At 36.3% G+C, this 21,910-nt stretch overlaps 1 protein-coding gene across 4 annotated transcripts in view; it reads left to right on the forward strand.

Moving 5' to 3' along the window:
- DMTF1 (cyclin D binding myb like transcription factor 1) overlaps nt 1-21,910 on the forward strand; it is a 43,700-nt gene that overhangs the window by 20,060 nt on the left and 1,730 nt on the right. For all 4 annotated transcript variants that reach the window (XM_060020347.1, XM_060020348.1, XM_060020349.1 and 1 more), the window contains 11 exons: nt 1,351-1,465; nt 2,354-2,430; nt 7,415-7,572; nt 8,723-8,755; nt 9,650-9,759; nt 11,837-12,065; nt 13,288-13,439; nt 14,967-15,176; nt 17,938-18,023; nt 20,721-20,876; nt 21,423-21,800. In XM_060020347.1, the coding sequence (XP_059876330.1) occupies nt 1,351-1,465; nt 2,354-2,430; nt 7,415-7,572; nt 8,723-8,755; nt 9,650-9,759; nt 11,837-12,065; nt 13,288-13,439; nt 14,967-15,176; nt 17,938-18,023; nt 20,721-20,876; nt 21,423-21,800 (1,704 nt within the window). The remainder of the gene's footprint in view (nt 1-1,350; nt 1,466-2,353; nt 2,431-7,414; nt 7,573-8,722; nt 8,756-9,649; nt 9,760-11,836; nt 12,066-13,287; nt 13,440-14,966; nt 15,177-17,937; nt 18,024-20,720; nt 20,877-21,422; nt 21,801-21,910) is intronic.

Raw genomic sequence — 21,910 nt, forward strand, 5'->3', positions numbered from 1 at the left:
CCAGAGACAAAACTGGGTTGAGTGGTCACTAGGCATGTGACTCTCCCCTTATCCTGGTCTGCCTATAATAGGTTCATACCTGATATGGTATCACTTTTGCTAAATTTTCTTCACTTACCCTATAGCTCTCTTTAGCTCAAGGCCAAGTCTCTTAAAAACAGCTTTGTTCCTGCAGAATTTGCTGGATTAGGTATGTCCTTAATTGAAAATGTACCTGGTGAGCTTCCCTGGTGGCGCAGTGGTTGAGAATCCACCTGCCAATGCAGGGGACAGGGGTTCGACCCCTGGTCCGGGAAGATCCCACATGCCGCGGAGCAACTAAGCCCGTGAGCCACAACTACTGAGCCTGGGCTCTAGAGCCCACGAGCCACAACTACTGAGCCTGCCTGCCACAACTACTGAAGCCTGTGCGCCTAGAGCCCGTGCTTTGCAACAAGAGAAGCCACCGCAATGAGAAGTTCATGCACCACAACGAAGAGTAGCCCCCGCTCGCCACAACTAAAAAAAGCCCGTGCACAGCAACGAAGACCCAGCGCAGTGAAAAATAAATAAATAAAATACATAAATTAAAAAAAAACAACAAAAGAAAATGTACCTGGTGATAGCTTCATAAATATACTGAAAGCCACTGAATTGTATACTTTAAAGGGTGAATTTTATGATGTGTGAATTGTATCTCAATAAAGCTTATTTTTTAACTACACATTTCTCATACAGACTGTTTTACTGCAATAATAATAGAAAGTAATACCATATAGTTCTTTGAAAGAAGGTACATTAAGGAGGGTAGGAATCAGCTCTAGAGGTTGGCTAAAACAAAGTTGTCAGTAAACAATAAGCAGATCATGATTTTGCAGTAGCATCTTTTGAGTTAGCCTGTTAATCCTTTAGATTTAGCAACAGATTACATTACAGATGACTATATATTTAGGTAGCAAACTACCTGTGAGGACATGAATAATCATGACATCAACCCCAGCATTTCCATTTTATTTTATATGAGTTTGTTTTACATATATAAATATACAAATGGCTTTGAGTATCGTGTATTAATTTAAATGCTTAATGGAATCTTAGCCAATATTCTCTAAAATTCAAGCTGCTAGTACTGACTTACTTGTTTAAATGAAGGTCATATTTTGTTAATGCAGATAATTTTGTTTTCATACTGTCTTATTAAAAGAACAAGAAAATATTTGTCTTTATAAATTGAATATAATTTTATTATATCTAAAACAAATGGATTTCACATTATTAGAGTTTTATAGTGCTTCGCATTACAAACAAAGATGAATCAGGTTGGGTATTAAATCAGGCTGCTACTTTTTTTTTCTCTTTTACCTTTTCAAGATTCTACAGAATGAGCAACTAGATGACATATCTCCCTTGGGTAATGAGGAGGTTTCAGCGGTTAGCCAAGCATGGTTTACAACTAAAGAAGATAAGGATTCTCTTACTAACAAAGGTAAGAGATACTGTGAATTTTAGTGTCCAGTGGAAAAAATGGACATAAGGAAGAGCTTGTAGTCATAAGGATTCTGAGTTGGGCCTTCATAATTATGGTTGAGTAGTTACAGTAATTGAGCCTTTCTAATTGAATTAAATTTGGCTCTGAATGGGATCATGAAACCAATATTCATTTTTCAATCATTGATCATTAGTTCTGTGATATGAAGTAGGTTATAAACAGATGCACAGTGGTGTCATTTAAAAGACAATTCAGTTATTGCTTATGGGAGTAGGAAGTCAAGCCTTTTTTCAAAGTTCTGCTACTAACTTTGGTCTGATAAGTGGCTTAGAGGTTTAAAGTAACGGTGTTCATAGTGCTGCTGTGCTCATAGGATTGCTAGGAAGTTACTACAACAAAGTGGAGGTTGTGTATATGCCACTCTGAAGTAAGGAAAGGAAACAAAAAGTAAGTAAATTGATTGTTTTCAACCGCTGTACAGTAAGTACTCATTAAGAATAAATTATTCACTTGGTATCCAATATATTATGTTTACCTTGTCCTAGAATCTTTTATACATGTTTTTTTGCCCATAAAATTTATTTTTGACTGGAGAAATTTTTCAGAAAGTTTTGAGGGTTATTTGGCTTTTGTACTTATAAGTCCTATACTGCTGAAACGATAAGAGATGTAACTAAGAGGAAGTACTATTTTTAATGAATCTTTTACTTATCATTATCTCTGTTTAGTAGGGTCAAATGTATTCTTTCTTAAAAACCAGAGGTCACAAAAGCAACTTTACCTGGGGATTTTTCAGATTTCAGATGAGTGAGACATTAAATTAGCTACATTTTATTCCTCTCAAGGAATAATATTTTCTATAGCATTACTTGTTTTCTTTTAAAGGACATAAATGGAAGCAGGGGATGTGGTCCAAGGAAGAAATTGATATTTTGATGAACAATATTGAACGCTATTTGAAGGTATCTTATGGCATATTTTTTTGTTTCACTAATTTTTTCATCGCCAATTGCAAAAAATATCAAAGCAGCATTTTGTATATAGTACTTAGGAGCTTTTCAGTAATTATGTAATGGATGACTGGCTAATATGTTGTAGATTAATCATTCTCAGTTGTATGATTATACTTTTAAGCACATTTTGAAATTCTCAGTTTAAAATTGCTTTAGTTAATACCCTGAAGTTTAGGCAGAATTTTAATAGCCTCTCAGAATCTTAAAGCCCCATCTTTTCAAGCAGCCTATAAATTAAGGTTTAAATTTATGTTGTGTAAAGTCTAAGATATACATCTTCTTTGAATGAGTTTATGACATCATTCCCCTTTAAAAAAAAAATTTAGTTCATTTTCATATTCAGGCTTATATCCTGTTACCTTAGTCATCCTCTTCATTAAATGTCTGATGAAAACAGAATTTTTGAAGCACTAGAAATGTGAATTGCTTTAACAAATAGTGTTGGCTTTCAAATGCCTTCCAACAGTCCATGTGGAAATTCTGAAAACAGGTGAAGAATGATATAAGGCTCTGTGCCCTGTGAGTGATAACATGTTGTTAATTCTGCATGAGAACAAAGAAGGAAGAGTTTATTCTCAGGGTTAGGACAGTTATGAAAAATATTTGGAAGAGCAGGATTTGAGCTGAGTTTTAAAGAAGGGGGTGGGAGTTAGGGGTAGAGTAGGGCTGGAGGCAACAGCATAAGTAAATGATGAGCGTCGAGGATTCAGAGTTCAAACCCAGAGTATGTTAAATTAACCCCTTTAACCCAAACCAAGATAATTAGCTTCTAGAACTTGGGCTTTGAAGTCCAGACCGAAGAATTAGAATTCTATCCTATAAGAAATGAGAAGAACTGGTAACTCAGTTTAGGGAGAGTTTGGTCGGGTAGATCTGTGCCCTTCTCAAGGAAATCTTTCCAGAGACTTGCTGACCATCCCAGTAATGGAGTTATGTTCAAATAGTGCATGTTTGAAATGGAGACCATTACCACTGTTTGGGAATGGGAAGTGTACAGAGTTTATTTAACTATTCTCCTATTGTTTGATACTTAGTTTATGTACAATTTTTTACTATTTTAAATACACTGCTGCCTAGAATGTCCATGTTCTTAAGCTTAATTTTAAGCTGCACTCCTCCCAAACTACCCTTTATAAATTATAAAGAGTAAAAAACTTTTAATTCTTTATTAGTGAAGAAAGATCCTTCCCACCAAGCTAATTGTTTTAAGAGAAACAGAAATATAGTGACCATTGAAATGTATCTAGAAGTGTATTAAAAGTTGTCCACTGATCACAGACACTTAAGTTAAAATTGGAAAAATGCTACAGGTTTAGATAAGGCAGCAACGAATTGGTAAAAACACTGAATTTGGGGAATTAAGAAGCTGGTTTCTTGTGTAGGAGATTGGAGTAGATGATTTCCAAGGACTCTTTCAGCTTTATGATTAAGACTTTTAGATACCCATTTCAGGTGACCAGGTGAGAGTAGTAAGGACTTTACAGTAATTGAAATAGAATTGGTAGGGAAAGGCAGATAAGCAAGTAGTCTCTCAGGAAGCCTGGTGACTGAATATTGGTGAAGAAGGAAAATGAGGAGTGGGAATAATTAAGCGTTTTTTAAAAATTGAGGATGTTTGGGAGAATGATGATAGAATTGTCAGAAATAGGAAATGTCCAAAAAGATGTACTGATCTTGGGAAAAGCTAATTTGTTTGATTTTGATTTTTGACTGTGATTTTCATTATGTGGTGCTCTTACAGGAACATTGTGGAGCTATTTTTAAACCAATTAATTAGGTGTCATATATTCCATATTTTGGGTAAAAGGATAAGGCATTATAAGCAACAACAAAAAAAAGGGCAGAAAAATCTTTTCATCTCACTATAATATCATCCCACAACACAGTGCCTTGCATGTAGGTACTTGTAAATATTTAGGTTTAATTGTTTGCAGAATTGAAACTGCGTAAAACAATTTTAGAAAAGATTCTGAAATTTTAAAGTTTTTACTGTGAAGTTTAATACATTCAGAAGAGTGTTTAAAATGCATATCAGTGTAATTTTACCTGTTTTGAAATTTACGTAAGTTGATTCATTCTCTGGGTATTCTGTAACTGGCTTCTTTTGTTCAATATTGTGATTTTGAGACCCATCCCCTGTTGATTTTTTTTTTTTTAGCTTTCATCATGCAAATATATATACCATAAGTTACACGTTCCACAGTTAATGGTCATTTGGGTTCTTTTTAGTTTTTTGCTATTAATTTGTACAGATCTTTTGGGTGTAAATAGTATTTTATTATGGATTTAATTTTTATTTCTCTGATTACATATTTTTATATGCTTGTTGGCCATTTGTGTTTCCTCTTTGAAATTCCTGTTTGTGTCTTTCATCAGTTTTTTTCTGTGGGGTGGTTTATCCTTTTATTTTTTGTGACGTTCTTAATGTATGCTCGATACTAATGGTTTTTTGGTTGTGTTACAGATATCTTGTCCCAATTTAGTGGCCTGTCTTTTCCTTCTCTCTAGGTATCATTTGATGAAAGAAGATTCTTAATTCCAATTTCAAAATTATCATCTTTTTACTTCTGTGTTTTTCCAAGCTTGTTTAAGAAATCTTCCCCTGCCTCAAGGGCATAAAGATATTCTCACATATATAGTTTTGCCTTTCACACTGATTGTTTTCCTGTGGGTATGAGTTAGGGTTTCAGTGTTATTGGGTTGTGGTTGTTTTTGTTTTGTTTTGTTTTATATGGATGATAATTGTCCCAGCATCATTAGGGAATGTCAGTCTTTTCCCAGTCTACAATATCCATTCTGTCCTACTCAAACTTCCACAGATATGTTTCTAGGTTCTCTAATTTGTTCTTAGGTTCAGTTTCATACCTGCACCAGTACAGCTCTGTCTTCAAAAGTCCCAATATCTGATGGGGCAGGTCTCTTCATGAGTGTCTTGGCTGTTCTTGGCCCTTTGCTCTTCCATTATAAATTTAGAATCAACCTGCAAAGAATGAAAAACTGTTGGAATTTTTATTGGGACTACATTGCATCTGAATCAATTTGAAGGGAATTAACATCTTTGTAATATTCTGACTTCCTCTTGAACATTTTATAGCTTTCCGTTTTAATTAGTTCCCCTTTAATGTCAGTTGATAGTTTTATGTTTGCTCCATAAAGGAATTGCATAACTTGCCTAAGATTTAGTCTTAATGCTTTTTTAATTTTGATGCTATTATTAGTGGGAATTTTTAAAGATTTTTTATGAGCTTTGTTTAGAAATACAAATGACTTCATTGATTTTGTAACCAGCATTCTTGCTAAGTACTCTTAAATAATTTTTGATTATAGATGTTTGGGTTTCTACATATATAACATCTGTAAATGATTCTTTTCTAATCTTTATGCTTTTTTAAAATTGGGGTATAGTTGATATACAATATTATATAAGTTTCAGGTGTACATAGTGATTTACAATATTTAAAGGTTATACTCTGTTTATAATTATTACAATCTTTATGCTTTTTGAATGTTGGATTTTATGATTGCTCTTTCCATACCTATTAAGATTTTACTTTTTTTCCCATAAATCTTATGTGATTAATTGCTAATTTTTCTGAAATTAATACAAACTCATATTCCTGGAGTAAGCTTACTTTTTGCATTGATTATTAACCTTTTTATACATTACTGAGTTCAGTGTGCTAAAATATTTTGAGGATTTGGGGGATCTATTTTAATGAATGAGCTTGGCCCAGAAGATCTTTTCTGAAACTCCCCTTGTCTGGTTTTGCTATTGAGATTATGCTAGCCTAACCAAATGAGTGGGGAATTGTCCCCGATTTTTATCCTTTTTTTAAAAAATAAATTTATTTATCTATTTTTATTTTTGGCTGCGTTAGTTCTTTGTTGCTGTGCGTGGGCTTTATCTAGTTGCGGCAAGTGGGGGCTACTCTTCGTTGCGGTGCTCAGGCTTCTCATTGCGGTGGCTTCTCTTGTTGCGGAGCACGGGCTCTAGGTGCGCAGGCTTCAGTAGTTGTGGCACGCGGGCTCAGTAGTTGTGGCTCACGGGCTCTAGAACGCAGGCTCAGTAGTTGTGGCACACGGGCTTAGTTGCTCTGCGGCATGTGAGATCTTCCCAGACCAGGGCTCAAACCCATGTCCTTGCTTTGGCAGATGGACTCCCAACCACTGTGTCACCAGGGAAATCCCACCCCCTTTTTATCTTTAGGATAGTTTAAAATCAGAATTATGTTTCTCTTAATTGTTTGGTAGGATTTACCTGTAAAGTCATCTTGGCCTGGTGTTTTCATTGTGGGAAAATTATTAATAACTGATTAAATTTTCTTCATGGTCTGTGTTTATTAGATTTTCTTTCTCTTCCTGAGTCAGTTGGTAAGTTGACTTTTTCTAGGAAATCATACATTTATATAAGTTTTCAAATTTATTGCCATAAAATTTTCATAATGTTCAACTAATCTCTGTAGCATCTCTCCTTAGGTGCCATTTTTCATCTCTAGTATTGTTTTGTCCTTTTTTTTTTTTTTAAGTTTTGCCATAAGTCTATCTTTTTGTTTTTATTTAGTCTCATGGATCTTTTCAAAGAACCAGTTTTTAGCATTGCTTATCCTTTCTACTCTTGATTTGATTATATTAATTTTGTTCTTATGATTTCTTCCTTTTCTACTTTCTTTAGATTTAATTTTTTGTAATTTTAAAAAGGGGTTGGCAGGACTTTATTGAATTATATACAACTTATTTTTGGAATACTTAAGTATCATTGTATTATCTCTTGCAGTATTTTAAACTTTATATTTGACTTATTAATGAATTATCAATATGTTATTTTTCTAAATGCCATTGATGATTTTAACATAAAAATAACTTTTAAAAAGCATAGTATATCCATATGCATTTTATCAGAAATCCCTAAATCAAAGAAATGTAACCCATTTAGGCACGTGGAATAAAAGATGCTACAGAAATCATCTTTGAGATGTCAAAAGACGAAAGAAAAGATTTCTACAGGACTATAGCATGGGGTCTGAACCGGCCTTTGTTTGCAGTTTATAGAAGAGTGCTTCGCATGTATGATGACAGAAACCATGTGGGAAAGTATGAAAACTTGTAATGCTGCATGTTTTCATGTAATTTAGGGGAAATATTTAAGGAACTTTTTTTAATAAAATTATGATCAAAGCCTTAATTGGAGATAGTTATGAATTACTGTTGAGTGATGTTCATATTTTTATTCTCCAGGTCCATTTTGTAAATACGGTGAAACCTCATTACAATACGGCCTCTTTTAGAAATTAGAATCTAAATTACTTTATATAGGTTTAAGACTTAGCTGACTTAATACATCAAAGTCTGCTTTGTAGTAAAGTAACATTATAAAAAGTATAGTAGTGGTTAAAGATTTAGGAAGTGTAAAAAGAACTCTAAATTCACTGGTAACATTTTTCCTATTCATTTCTATAGTATAACATTTCCTAGGTCAGTGACTTCTTTTGTTTTTTTTTTAAATAAAACCAGAGTAGAAAATAAATTTCTGGATATAATAAATTTCTGGATATATAAATTTCTGGATATAATTACCGATATTATATATCAGTAATATCTGTGGGAAGCCATCATATCTTCAATGAAATGATAATACGGTGGTGTTGACATATTTTAAATTTTTCTCTGGGAGTTTTAGGTAGTAATAGTGTGGCTTTCTAGATACTGCTTTTAAAAAGAACATTGCATTGGCTATATTCAGTACTTACCCACTAAAAAAAAAGCCTTTACATGGAGCAAGAATATGTCAGTTGTCCGTGCATGGGTAGAGAAAATAAAGAGAACTTAAAACTCCTCAGTGACTTGTGAGAATTGACCATAGATTTTCTTTTTAGCTCCAGTTTACCATGTCATCCATAAGTCTTTCAGAATAGCTATGATATTAGAGTACCTGAACCTAACTTGAAATAGCGCAAGAGTTAGGCAGCATAGGGGAAAATATGTTTTAAATGCTGAATTTTCCTAGAGAAAATTGTTACAGTGCTCACTTTTATTATAGCTTAAAGTATTTGTTGGGGGTCTTTTTAAATAGAGGCATTAATTTTGATTTTTATTAATCTACTTTGAAATTGATTACTTTAAAAATGTTATCAATATGCTAAGTGACTTAACATTTGGCTCCCTAAGTGAAATTCTGATTTTTATTAAGTTTTTTAGCATTCTTTGTTTAATTGATCTTTTAAAAATTTCTTTAAATTTCTAGATACACACCTGAAGAAATTGAAAAGCTCAAGGAGTAAGTTTAACTTTCTTTTTTTCATTAATTCTGATAGTTGTGTTTTAATTTTTTTTAATATTTTGTGTTTTCTAAAGTTTTACTTTGAAAATGTCAAGGCATTTTTGGTAGACTAGTATAATTTAATCCTGCTGTTAAGCATAGTTGACCATGTAAAGAACTTATCAAATCTATATCTGCACAGAGTAGCCATGTCCATGAGTTGTCTTCTCTTGTTGTTAGTAACTAAATGTAATGCGTCCTTAGACCACTAATAGGGGTTACAAAAGAGATTAGATCGCCATTCTTGGTGACCTGAGGACTAAGTCTGGGGAACTTACACACCAGGATCAAAACCAGGGTTGTGCTAATGGCTTACTTTAGAATGGCGAGTTGGCAAATGCTTCACTGACTATCTGGGCTGACTCTACCTTATACAGTCTTATTTTGCAGGAAACGTAATTTTGGGACCATAAAGTATGGGTTAATGGATTATATGGATCATGAAAAAAAAACCGGAAGGCTGATCCTGTTTGTGATAATAAGGACTTGTGAAACTGTTTCAGGTGTCTGAGAAGAGCTTGTTAGGAGTGCTCAAAAGGGAAAATTCTGGGGATTGCCTGGGAAATTGTGTCAATAACCTGAGGGGAAATTTGGTCTTTTTTGAACACATATCCAAGTTACTTATTTCTTCTCTGACCCAGGAAAAAGGCAATTGCTGCCTGTTTTTTTTTCACCCACAGACAACTGTGGACCCCAAAAAAAGGCCACACTTTCAAACTTTGGCTCTCAAAGTATTGCTGCCCACAACTTCCAAACCAGTCAAATGGGAAGAAGAAGAATGAAGAATAAATGATGAAATTAGAAGGGAGAAAACAGTTGAACCAAATGCTGATTGGCAGACTCTTGTTTTAGGCTCCGGATAAAGCATGGCAATGACTGGGCAACAATAGGGGCGGCGCTAGGAAGGAGTGCCTCTTCTGTCAAAGATCGGTGCCGACTGATGAAGGACACTTGCAACACAGGTACTGTGAGTGCCACTGGTGTTTTTTGTCACCATTTGAGCTTCCTGCCCCTTCAGATACTGCTTTCTCTTCTGTTCTGAAAAGAGATTTGCCATTCATTGTAGTTGAGGTTTTATTTTCTAGTGTCCTTTTTCTTCAGATAGACCCAACTAATCCTTTATTTTTGTGCTCTGTGTAGTAAGGTGATATTTTTCACAGGGACACATCTCCTCAGTTTCAAAGGTTTTATTTAGGTCTAGCATGTTTCCATTTTGTAGCAATTCAGAACTGCTCCAGTTGGGGAAGTAACTACTTTTAAGTCTAATATGTACTTTTAAGGCATATATGTAGGAAGTAATTTTAATTTAAGCCCATCTAACTATTGATCTTATGTTGGTAACAGCTTATCAACTCATATTTAATGAAAAACTTTAGTTCTAGGCAGGTCCCAACTTAGGAAGAAGCTGTGTTCCAGAGGTTTGTATGTATTTTGCTTATTTCAAATTCAAAGTACATTTTTCCGTAGAAAAAACTCGTGATTGGTGTTTCAGTCCCCAGGCCAGACCACAGATGCCCAGTCAATTCGTAATGTATACAGATGTACTAACTGATGATAGATACTGTTAAACCTAACCTTTATGACCAACAAGAGTATTTAGGCTCCGCCACCAACTCTCACTTACCTTTCTGAGCCTCAGTTTCCTCTATAAAATGAAGAAGTTAGAATAGATGATTTCACAGTTCCCTTTTCAGCTCTAATTTTTTCTGAAGGATCCATAATCTATGCTCAGTCTTTTAATTAGAAAAATAGTTCTCAAGCTAGGCTTGAGCTTCCAGGGAATATAATTTTCATCCTCACCCACTACCCTGCTGAAGTGGAGTCAGGAATGTTTCCTCCTTAACCACTCCGCCAGCACTATTACCTATAAGGCACTGAAAACATAAATTCCACCAACTCTAATTCTGTAGTGAATGACAGCTTAATGAATGAAGCAGGAATGGGAGCTTTAGACCTACGATGGGACCCCAGAAGTTCATGTAAGACACCGAGGATAGAACCCCTTTTGTGAGCATAATGGAAAAACACTGTGCCATTCCCTGATTGCCAGCCTGAGGGAATGCTCTGCCTGTTAACTGCCTTGTTGCTATGTATCGTTTTGGATCAGGAGTTTTCTCTTTGGACCACGCCATGAGATGGCAGTCTGAGTTTCCCCTTCCTTTTTTGCCATGCTAAAATAGGAGAGCAGGACTTTGTCTTGAATCCATGATACCCAGAACTGTGCCTAGCACATAGATATTCAGTATATATTTGTTGAATGAATGCCTGAAAGGCAAGCACATAGCCTTTTTGAAATTTTCCAGAAGTTTTCAGCTACTAGTAACAAAATGGAAACAGAGTGGAAGACATTTTTAAGAGGTTTTCTTTTTTTTTCCTGCTTTTCTGCTTAAGCTTTTCTAAGAAAAAGACTAATAGGAACATGTGATATTATTAGTGGGTTCATGGGTTCAAAAAAACTGAAATAGAAATATATGTGATTACCAGTCTCAGACTTATATTTTATCACAGTAGCTTGGAGTTGGGAAAGGAGATGGTATAAACCTAGTTTTTATTTTTACCGAAATGGGTGGGAAGCCATAGGTGTTGCTCTACTTGTCCCTCCTCTTTCATTCCTGTAAATAATGGTCTCTATTGAGCTTATTACTTCACTTCTGCGGAGCAAGGAATCTTAGGTGGGACTAAGAAAAAAGTATGAATGTTTGTGTCCATCAAGCCATCAATGGAACACTTCCCAGTTAGGACTTAATATAACTTGAGAAAATATAATTTTTTTCTAGCTATGTTTTGAGTAGTTTTTCTTTCCTTAAAGAGTCAGTCCGTGCTTTCTGTTAGGATTCTATATTTTCTTTTGTAGTACTAAGAACTTTACTGGGTTAGTAACTGTCTTAGCAGATATATGCAGGATTTCCATGTTTCATTCAGAAGTAATTCTAATACTACTGCATACTTCCCATCAGTCTCTTGAAATACAGGGCTGAATCTGATTTGCAAAATAAGGAGAAGGTAGCAGTGGTAGTCTGGATGATTTCCTTCTTTCAGGGAAGTGGACAGAAGAAGAAGAAAAGAGACTTGCAGAGGTGGTTCATGAATTGACGAGCACTGAGCCAGGTGACATAGTCACACAGGGTGTGTCTTGGGCAGCTGTGGCAGAGCGGGTGGGTACTCGCTCAGAAAAGCAGTGTCGTTCTAAATGGCTCAACTACCTGAACTGGAAACAGAGTGGAGGTACTGAGTGGACCAAGGAAGATGAAATCAATCTCATCCTCAGGTTTGTGTCCTAAATCTTTTAATAACAAAAGCTGCTTAATTGCTGTGGCTATCTAGATTGGCTTTCCTCTTTTGGTTTCCATAGATGCCTAATGTCTGAAAAGCATCCTTTCCATAGAGAGCCACTGTTTAAAATCCTAAATATTTCATATTGAGCTCTTTTTTGTTTTGTTTTGTGTTTGTTCCTTTTTTAGTGGATTTAGTGCTCGTGTAAAGTACCAGATTGAAGGCGTGGAGACTGAAGTCCTCTCTATATCCACAGAACAGGTATGGCACAGGCAGCGGCAGTGCAGCTTTTCCGCTGTCCCACCAATGTGCCTCAGTCCTAGCCAAGAGGGACCATGTTGAGGGTAAGAGGGCTATCAGTCTCCATGCCCTTCAATCTTTGGCTACTATGCTAAGATTGCCCAGTCTACAGTTACCCCACACCTTCAAACTGGACCAAATTAGACACTTCCATTTCATACATATCCCAAAATAGCTTTAAGATAATCCCAAGTTTATTTTTTACATTAGTTGGTTTAACCATTAAGACTCAGAAACTCAAATGAGCAAAAATACCAGCAAAAAAATAGCTGAGACACTTAAGTAGTAGAAGTTGCTTTTGTGGCTACACCCTACTGAAAATCAAGATCGTGACAGTTAAAAGTAGAAAACAAATAGACATTAAAACCCCAAATTTAGTTGTACTATTTTGTATTGATTGTGGTTTTTTGGGTTGCTGCCTGAGTATTGTTTTTATCTTTTTATCACTTTGTTTTGAGTTTTGTTTTTAATATAGTTTTTTCTAACTAGGCATCTTTATAAATAGTTCCTTTCTAAGTAATTTTGTTTATTTTACAAATGGAAAAGCTCAGATCTAGGAAATAACATTATAACACACTATAAAACATTGTAGAACACTATACAACTAAACCTGTCCTTATCTTATTCTAACCTTTAGCTATGCCCTTTCCTTCATGGTGCTTCATCTGGTTCTGACCATTTATGGTATGGCCCATTGGTGGTACCATTAACAAGGCTGCTACTGTGATGTTTCATAGCTCTTAGCTGTGGAAGCAGGTCTGCACTCCTGCAGTCCATCCTTTCCTATGTACCTGAACAGTAGCATCTCAGTGACACAACCTGCCATTCCCTTTATTGCCAGTGCCATCATCTGTAGTTAGAGGAGGGTTCTTATGGAGAAACAAACATCTAACAGATGCTTATTTTGTAACTTGCAGGATAGCAGAGCTTGATGTAGCTGATGAAAATGACATAAACTGGGATCTGTTAGCAGAGGGATGGAGCAGTGTCCGTTCACCACAATGGCTTCGAAGTAAATGGTGGACCATCAAAAGGCAAATTGCAAACCATAAGGATGTTTCATTCCCTGGTAATGTATTATTTGCTTCTTAAGTCCTTCCTTTGTCTTACCGTATTTAGTCCTCAAGGAATTAGAGGTTAGAAGTTCTTTGCCTCAGCTGAAGAGATATGAATCATAGTAGGCTTTTACTTCAACCTCTGCCCTATTTCTTTGGGTAACTGTCTTCCCCTGAGAAGAGTTGATATGATTTTTAATTCTCAAAGCACCAAAGATAAACTCTACACATCGGGCTTCCCTGGTGGCGCAGTGGTTGAGAGTCCGCCTGCCGATGCAGGGGACGCAGGTTTGTGCCCCGGTCTGGGAAGATCCCACATGCCGCGGAGCGGCTGGGCCCGTGAGCCATGGCCGCTGAGCCTGAGCGTCTGGAGCCCGTGCTCCGCAACGGGAGAGGCCACAACAGTGAGAGGCCCGCGTACCGCAAAAAAAAAAAAACTATACACATCTACACACATTCTTATCCTTTCACATAAACTATGAAGAGGAAGTAAATTTTAAATGTGTATTTTCACTGTATACAAAGATGTAAGAACTTACATTTAAATCAACTTTTACGAATTGAATAATTTCAAATAACTGGGTTAGAGAAATTCTGTGGTTTATTTTGTAGAACAAAAGCTTGCAGATTTCTAATTTCATTTGTTATGTAAATCTAGAGATCTTAGGTTTGCTTAAGTGAGATATAGCATACTTTCCACTTCACTGTCTGCTTTGTTCTTAGACACGGAACTAAATTGTAGTCTGTATGATTTAGGTAATCAGATTCCCTCCCATTGGTCTAGTGCTCCAACTTTCATTTTTGCAAAGGAAAATTAAATGCTGAGGAATTTGGCTTGATGAAAATGTGATTTTTTTCTTTAAATACCCAGTTATAAATTTATTTTACACTTTAAAAATTATAAATTCTGGTATAACCAGGAGAGTGAATGAATACTAATGTAACATGAACCCAGCCAGATTGCAGCATTACCTGAGAGGATTGATGTAGTTTATCATGATTAGTAGAGGAGTTGGCTTTCCTGTACAAGAACTCAAGGCGGTTGCATACTGTTTGGAAAAGCTCAGCTGCTACTCTGGAGTTGTAAGTTAGACTCACAGCCAACTGATTATGTTCTTGCAGTGGCTAAAAAGTGCCCAGGGTTGGGGGAGGGAGAGTAGTAGACTATTCATTGCTGAATGAAAATAAGTTAATTAGCATTACCAATATTCTCCCTAAATAATAAGAATTTTATCAAGAAGTCCTAGGACATAGAAAATGTCTTATTTCCATGTTCCTTACAATGGCTTTTAATTCATCTTTGATGGCAAAAACAGTATCACGTTATGAATTTTTTAAATCTCTTTTGACGGATGTTTCCAAAAATTTCCAGACAGGTTGTAGTTTTAAAATATTTTTATTGTTATTTTGGTAAGATCACATATCTAGTATACAATTATTTATTCCAAATACTTTCCCTCCTTACCCCCCACCTCCCTTGCTGCTTAGATGGTGGTCTGTCGGAGAATCAATGTTCTTTTTGTCTACCCATCTCCCTTCAGTCTTGATAAAAGGTCTTAAACAGTTACATGAGAATCAAAAAAACAACCCAACGCTTTTGGAGAATAAATCAGGATCTGGAGTTCCAAACAGTAATTCCAGTTCCAGCGTACAGCATGTTCAGATCAGAGTTGCCCGCTTGGAAGACAATACAGCCATCTCTCCAAGCCCTATGACAGCCCTGCAGATTCCAGTCCAGATCACCCATGTCTGTAAGTAACCTCCAGACTCCATGCTATTTGAACTATATGATTTCGTTAATGGCTCTGACACCTTTCAGTCTTCTAGAATGTTGACAGAAATTTATCCAAGTTGAGAAATTAAAGGAGATCTAAGGCATTTTTTGTTTATTAGCTTGATTAATATTTGCACAAAGGATGAATGTGTGACAGGAAAGAATGATAACCCACTGCCCAGCCATTATAAACCATTTTAAATCATCTTACTTTCTAGGTGTTATAAAGAATTAATGGTTAATAGAAAACTACCTAAAATACAGTCAACTAAGCAAAGAAAGAGAGTCCCTAGGATGGCACATCATTTGTAGTAATTCACCAGAAGACACACAAATGAAGAATGGATTTGAAGTCAAATGTAGAAGACATGGGTTTTGGTGAGGTTGAAAAACATTTTCTTCAGAGAGTAAAGAACCAGTGTCCTACGGGAACTGTTTTGTTTACCCCTCTCTTTTCCTTAGCCTGTGACATTTTTTTTTGTGCTTAATGAGATGAGAACCCAGTGATTGTTATAGGGAGAGGAAATTTATTTCCTAAGATCTAAGCCAAGTTGATCTTTCTACCTTTCCATTAGAGAGGGACAGAAAAGGAATGAGGATAAAATTCTCAGAACCATATTATTTTTCACTTTTACCTCACTTTTTTTCCCCTACATAATGTTATTTGCCTATGGAAAGGCCATTGCCAAGAGTTTATCAATCACTTGGTGTTATTCTCAATCAGGGGATTATTGGCATTTTAAGTGGGACAGTTCTTTCTTGGCAGGGATGTCCTCCTGCACACTGCGGGATGTTTAGGGTCCCCTGACCTCACCCACAAAATGCCAACTGTGCTTTCCAGTCAGTATGACAAATAAAAACACCCTACAGATTTTCATATATACTCTGTGATCCCATTTGAGAATCACTGGGCCACTTATTGGCATTATTAACACTGTATTTCTGGGAATTCCATGGCGGTCCAGTGGTGAGGACTCCGTGCTCTCACTGCCCAGGGTGTGGGTTCAATCCCTGGTCAGGGAACTAAAATCCCACAAACTGCACAGCACAGCAAAAAACAAACAAACGGACCAAAAAAAACAAACAAAACCTATATTCTGATGTTTAAATTAATTATGCTTGTCTTATTCTTAAAGTTCTAATTTAAATTTGGTTATTTGCTTTAGCTTTCTACCAGTGCAGTAAAGCATGAAGAATTTATTTTCTTTAGCCCTGCTTGTTTTGTTTTGTAGTCTTGAGGATTGCAAAGCAACTGAAATTACTAGTCCACCATAAATGTGAGAGCTACTGTTGGCTAAAAATTTTTTGTGCATGGAGAATGTTACAGTTTTCCTTGGCTATTGGGTTGACAATACTTATTGGGAAAATAGCAAACGTTTTATAAATGGTACCTTAATATCGTTCACAGCATGGCTTTTTTTTTTTTTTTTAAGTACTAGAATAATTTTATTTCTTCCAGCAAGAAATGTGAGTATAGTAAGAGTTTTACAACACACCCATTATTCTTGTCATTTGGGCTAAAGTCTCACGATTGTTTCTTCCTTTAGGTTAGAGGTCAGGGATTTGCAAACTTTAGGGCCAGAACAGTAAATATGAATATATTAGGCTTTGCAGGCCACATAGATCTCTATGGAATTTTCTATTTTGTTTTTAAACAATCCTTTAAAAATGTAAAAAAAACATTCTTAGCCTTGAGCCACATTTGTCTCCAGCCATAATTTGCTTACCTTTCATTTAGGTTATTTATCTGAAATCACTTCAAATTATTCTAGGTATGATCTTAAGAATACATCACATAGTAAGAGAACTAACATGAATTCAGTGCATTTCTTTTAAACTGAGAAGCATTATAGTCAGAATATAATAAACTAACATTATACATTAAAAGTCAATTTCAAATCATTTTTCACATAGATTTACCTACAGGTGGGACTGAAAGCACCAAACGAGATTACATTTCTTCTCATTAGCCCTAGTTCTGTATAACCTTGAGCAGACAATGATCAAGTCTGAGCCTCACTGACATGTCTGTAAAGAGATTATACTGTCTGATCTCTGAAGTGCTATTTAGTCTCCCTAGTACAGTCATCTGAAAATATATATATTTCATGTTTCTGATCCTCACAACAACTATATGAGGTAGACAGGGCAGATAAAGTCTCTGAACATTAGTTTGGGTTAAAGTAAGTTATTTGCCCGGGTTTACATTGCCAGAAGTGATGTCACTACAACTAAAGCCTAGTGTTACAGGACACCTGTATATTCCAGACATCTATACTTCTTACCAGAAGGTACAGGAAAACTTATTTTATCAAGTTCCTGTCTCTTTGCAGGTTAGCCTTAGTGTATTCCTCTTACTTCCTAACATTAGAAATATTTTATTATCTATAGCAGAGGTTAGCAGATATTGTCTCTGTCACAGCTACTCAACTGCCCTTGTAATGGAAAAGCAACTGCAGAAAATACATTAACGAACAGGAATGAGTGTGTTCCTATAACACTTGATTTATAAACACTGATAGTGGGCTGGATTTGGCTGTGGGTCATGGCTGGCTGACGCGTATATCTGTGCCATCCCAGACAAGTCCATTAGATTTCTTATCTCTTATAAGAAATTTAAATGACTTTGGGTTTCCAGGCAAATTATTCAATATGAGATTGCCCTCATAATTAATTGAGTACACTAAGAAAATTTAAATTTACGAAGTGTTTGTTTATTGTCCTTGTTCTTACCACAGCTTCAGCAGACTCCCCGGCTGCTACTGTTGACTCGGAAACAATAACACTAAACAGTGGAACACTACAGACCTTTGAGATTCTTCCAGTGAGTAACTACTTTAAAAAGCAGATATTGGCCATTTTATGCATAAGAAAGATCAGTTGGTATCAGTTTTAGAAATGTTATGTAAGCAAAAGAAATGTAGAAATTAACCTGATTGTCATTAAGTGTAACTATATCCATGGCTTTGAAAGCCAAGATGGTTAGAAAACAACATAAATCAGACTTCCACTTTTATAGTTCGTCTTTCTTTATCTATATATAAACCAATAATATGTTCTTTTTATAGATGAAAATGACAGTGCTAACAAGTAGGGTACATGCTATGTATTTTTATTGAGTCATAAACAAATATATACTCAAAAAGTTCATATTGGTTATTTGAGAAAAAGTTTATGGAATGAATTATTTAACAACAGTCAGTAAACACTACTAGCCCATTGGGGGATACAGGATTTAAAAGTCCTAGTCATAAATGATATAGCCACTTAGGCAAAGAATCTTGCAATCCCTAAAAAGGTTAAACATATAGTAATCATATGACCTACCAATTCTAATCTCAGGTATACCTAAGAGAAGTGAAAATATATGTCCACATAAAAACTTGTACATGAATGTTCATAATAACTAAAAGCAGAAACAACTCATATGTCCATCCGCTGATAAATGGGTAAATAAAATGTGCTGCAGCCATACAAATGATTATTTGGCAGTAAAAAAATATGCTACCACGAGGATGAACCTTGAAAACGTTATGCTAAGTGAAAGAAATTAGACACAAAATATATAGTGTACGACTCCCATTTATCTGAAACGTCAAAAATAGACAAATCTGTAGACAGAAAACAGATTAGGGGTTAACTATGCTAAGAGGTTTCGGGGAGAGATGGGGCATGACTGCTACTTTAAATGTAATTCCTTGGAGGGGTGGTGATGAAAATTGAAAAGAAAAATGCCCCAGTTCTTTCCCTTCTTTCTAAAATAGGTAAACCCAGAATTATTAGCTCATTTTTCATGAAGAATATATAAAGTATATTTTATTTAAATTATGTCAAGATTTATTTGCTGTGAAGAACGTAAGGGGTATTAGTGCAACAGTTTATTTATCCTATCCACAGCCAAATCTCATAGGAATGGCCCACCTAGCAAAAGGTTCTTTTGTTGTTGTTGTTGTTGTACACGGGCCTCTCACTGTTGTGGCCTCTCCCGTTGCGGAGCACAGGCTCCAGACGCGCAGGCTCAGCGGCCATGGCTCATGGGCCCAGCCACTCCGCGGCACACGGGATCCTCCTGGACCGGGGCACAAACCCGTGTCCCCTGCATTGGCAGGCGGACTCGCAACCACTGCGCCACCAGGGAAGCCCCAAAAGGTTCTCTTTTGGATCTCCTACTAGGCCACTTGCTTAACTTAAGCCTCGGTTTCCTAATCCATTGGTCTCCAAAATAGGGATGTGTAAGAAGACCATTTGCCATAGGTAGAAAACAACTTCGCTTTTCTGCCACCTCACCCTCCCTTTCCCCCTGGCCTAATAAACAATATATACACATATATTTAGGGTATGTGTTCAGGTTTTAACTTACAGGGTCACAATCAAATATTTAGAGACTCTTATTTATAAATAAAACATGATAATAGTGCCTCAGCTTCAAAAAATTATGAGCATTAAATGTATTTAAGCATATTAAATAAAACACATGTATATGATATACATGTACATGTAAAGTATTTATTATACTGCCTGATCATATGTGATTAATAAATACAACCTTTAGGAAAACAGCTAGCTTTCACTTTTATAGAGAGGGAGGGGACAAAGTGAGTTGAGTCCCCATTGTGTGCCAGGCACCATCACAATCATTTCTAATCCTCAACAAACCTTTCTATGAGAAGTAGTTACTGTATCTGCTTTAGCATTACAGAAACCTAGATTCAGTGAGTCAGTAGCCAGGAGAGCTGCTGTGGCCTAAGTCCACAAGACCACATCAGACTAAAGAACCCAGGCTATACGACTTTAACTTCCAGCTCTATTCTAAGTGCAAAAACTTTTCCTTCAGAGTGTTAGGATAAACCAAACTCAGATTATCACGTAGAAGCTTATGGTTGTGAAACGTGTGTTGTTGTTCAATAGTTTTGTTACACTTTCCTAAAAGATCTCAAAAGATAAGCGTACTGTCAGTGAAACAGCTTTTCAATTAGAAGTTTTTTCTTTCGATGAACACTAATTGCTATTTCTATACATTTTCTCTGAACATAAAAAAATTTCCTAAAATTATACTATGAAAAAAATCTATTCAAGTAAGTAAACACTGCCATAGTGCCTTTTGGAAAATGTGAAGCTTTTTTAACTGGGAGACTGCTAGTTTTTATGTGCTACAGAGAAGGGATAAAGAGGGGAGACGAGGCATGCTGGATTACTGTGCTAGAAACAGTGGCTTATGAGACCATGTCTTGGACTGAAACAGATAGCTGAGACCAGACCATAGACATACAGGGAGTGAAGAGTAGGATCAGGCCTTTCCTCTGTTAAAGCTGCAGGCCGAGAAATGACTTACAACAGATAAATGGTCCAGGATGTTATACCCTTCATTTTATTATTTGCCCCTTCCTGATTGGTAAGTACATTTGTGGCTAGTAAATTAAAGTCCCCGTTTTGGATGTAAAGCTAGACTTAATGGGTACTAAGTGTACTTACTCAGTGGTTTGATGCACCTGTGTTGATCTTATTTTTCTTCTTCCTTCAGTCTTTCCATTTACAGCCCACTGGCACTCCAGGCACCTACCTACTTCAAACAAGCTCAAGCCAAGGTCTTCCGCTAACTCTTACTGCTAGTCCCACAGTAACCCTGGCGGCTGCCGCTCCCGCTTCTCCTGAACAGATCATCGTCCATGCTTTATCTGTATGTCACCTTACATAAATTCCTTGATTTTTCTAGTTTCTGTAGAAAAGACTCGCTAACTGATAAGTACCACCAGAGATGGACTCATGTGCCTTCAATTACAATATCTTGGGGGAGGGGGAAATAAATTTTGAGCTCCTTTCAAACACTTTAGTATCGATACCTGTTAGGGACCAGGATTAGTTGATACAAAATATAAGAGCCAATACTAATGTAGTCCATTTATTTAAACAATTCTTCCTACCACTGTTGTCCCAGGAGCAATGTTTTACACCTTCACTGGGGTACATCCCTTGTTCCCTGGGTCTCCTTACATGACATGGACTTCCGTTAGGGGAAAAGGGATATTACGAGAGCAGAGGCCCCACTGTGTAAAGAATAGGGTTCTAGAAAAACAGTGATAAGAACACTGAAGTTCCAGAGGTGAGAGAGAGGCATGAAGGGGACAATAGGGTACCACTTATAAATATCATTTGTTGTCTATAACTTTAGTCTGGTGGGTACTTTTTCATTTTGCCACTGATCGTTTTCTTTAACATTTTATAGCCAGAACATTTGTTGAACACAAGTGACAATGTCACAGTGCAGTGTCACACACCAAGAGTCATCATTCAGACAGTTGCCACAGAAGACATCACCTCTTCCATATCGCAAGCAGAACTGACAGTGGATAGTGATATTCACTCATCTGATTTTCCTGAGCCTCCAGATGCCCTAGAAGCAGACACTTTCCCAGATGAAATTCATCAGCCTAAGATTACTGTAGAGCCATCATTTAATGATGCTCATATATCCAGATTCAGTGACCAAAATAGCACAGAACTGATGAACAGTGTTATGGTCAGAACAGAAGAAGAAATCTCTGGCACCCACCTTAAACAAGAGGACGCACCCTCCCCTTTAACCCGGGCTTATGTTACTGAGGTAAGTTGCACTTAAGGAAATAGCCTTAAGCCTCAAACCTGCAGTTTGGGAAAAGCCTAGAAATCATTTATGGAAAGATGTCCTCAGTACCTCCTATTTTCTTTAGACAC

Source organism: Delphinus delphis, chromosome 9, assembly GCF_949987515.2.
Source record: "Delphinus delphis chromosome 9, mDelDel1.2, whole genome shotgun sequence".
Classification (NCBI taxonomy): Eukaryota; Metazoa; Chordata; class Mammalia; order Artiodactyla; family Delphinidae; genus Delphinus; species Delphinus delphis.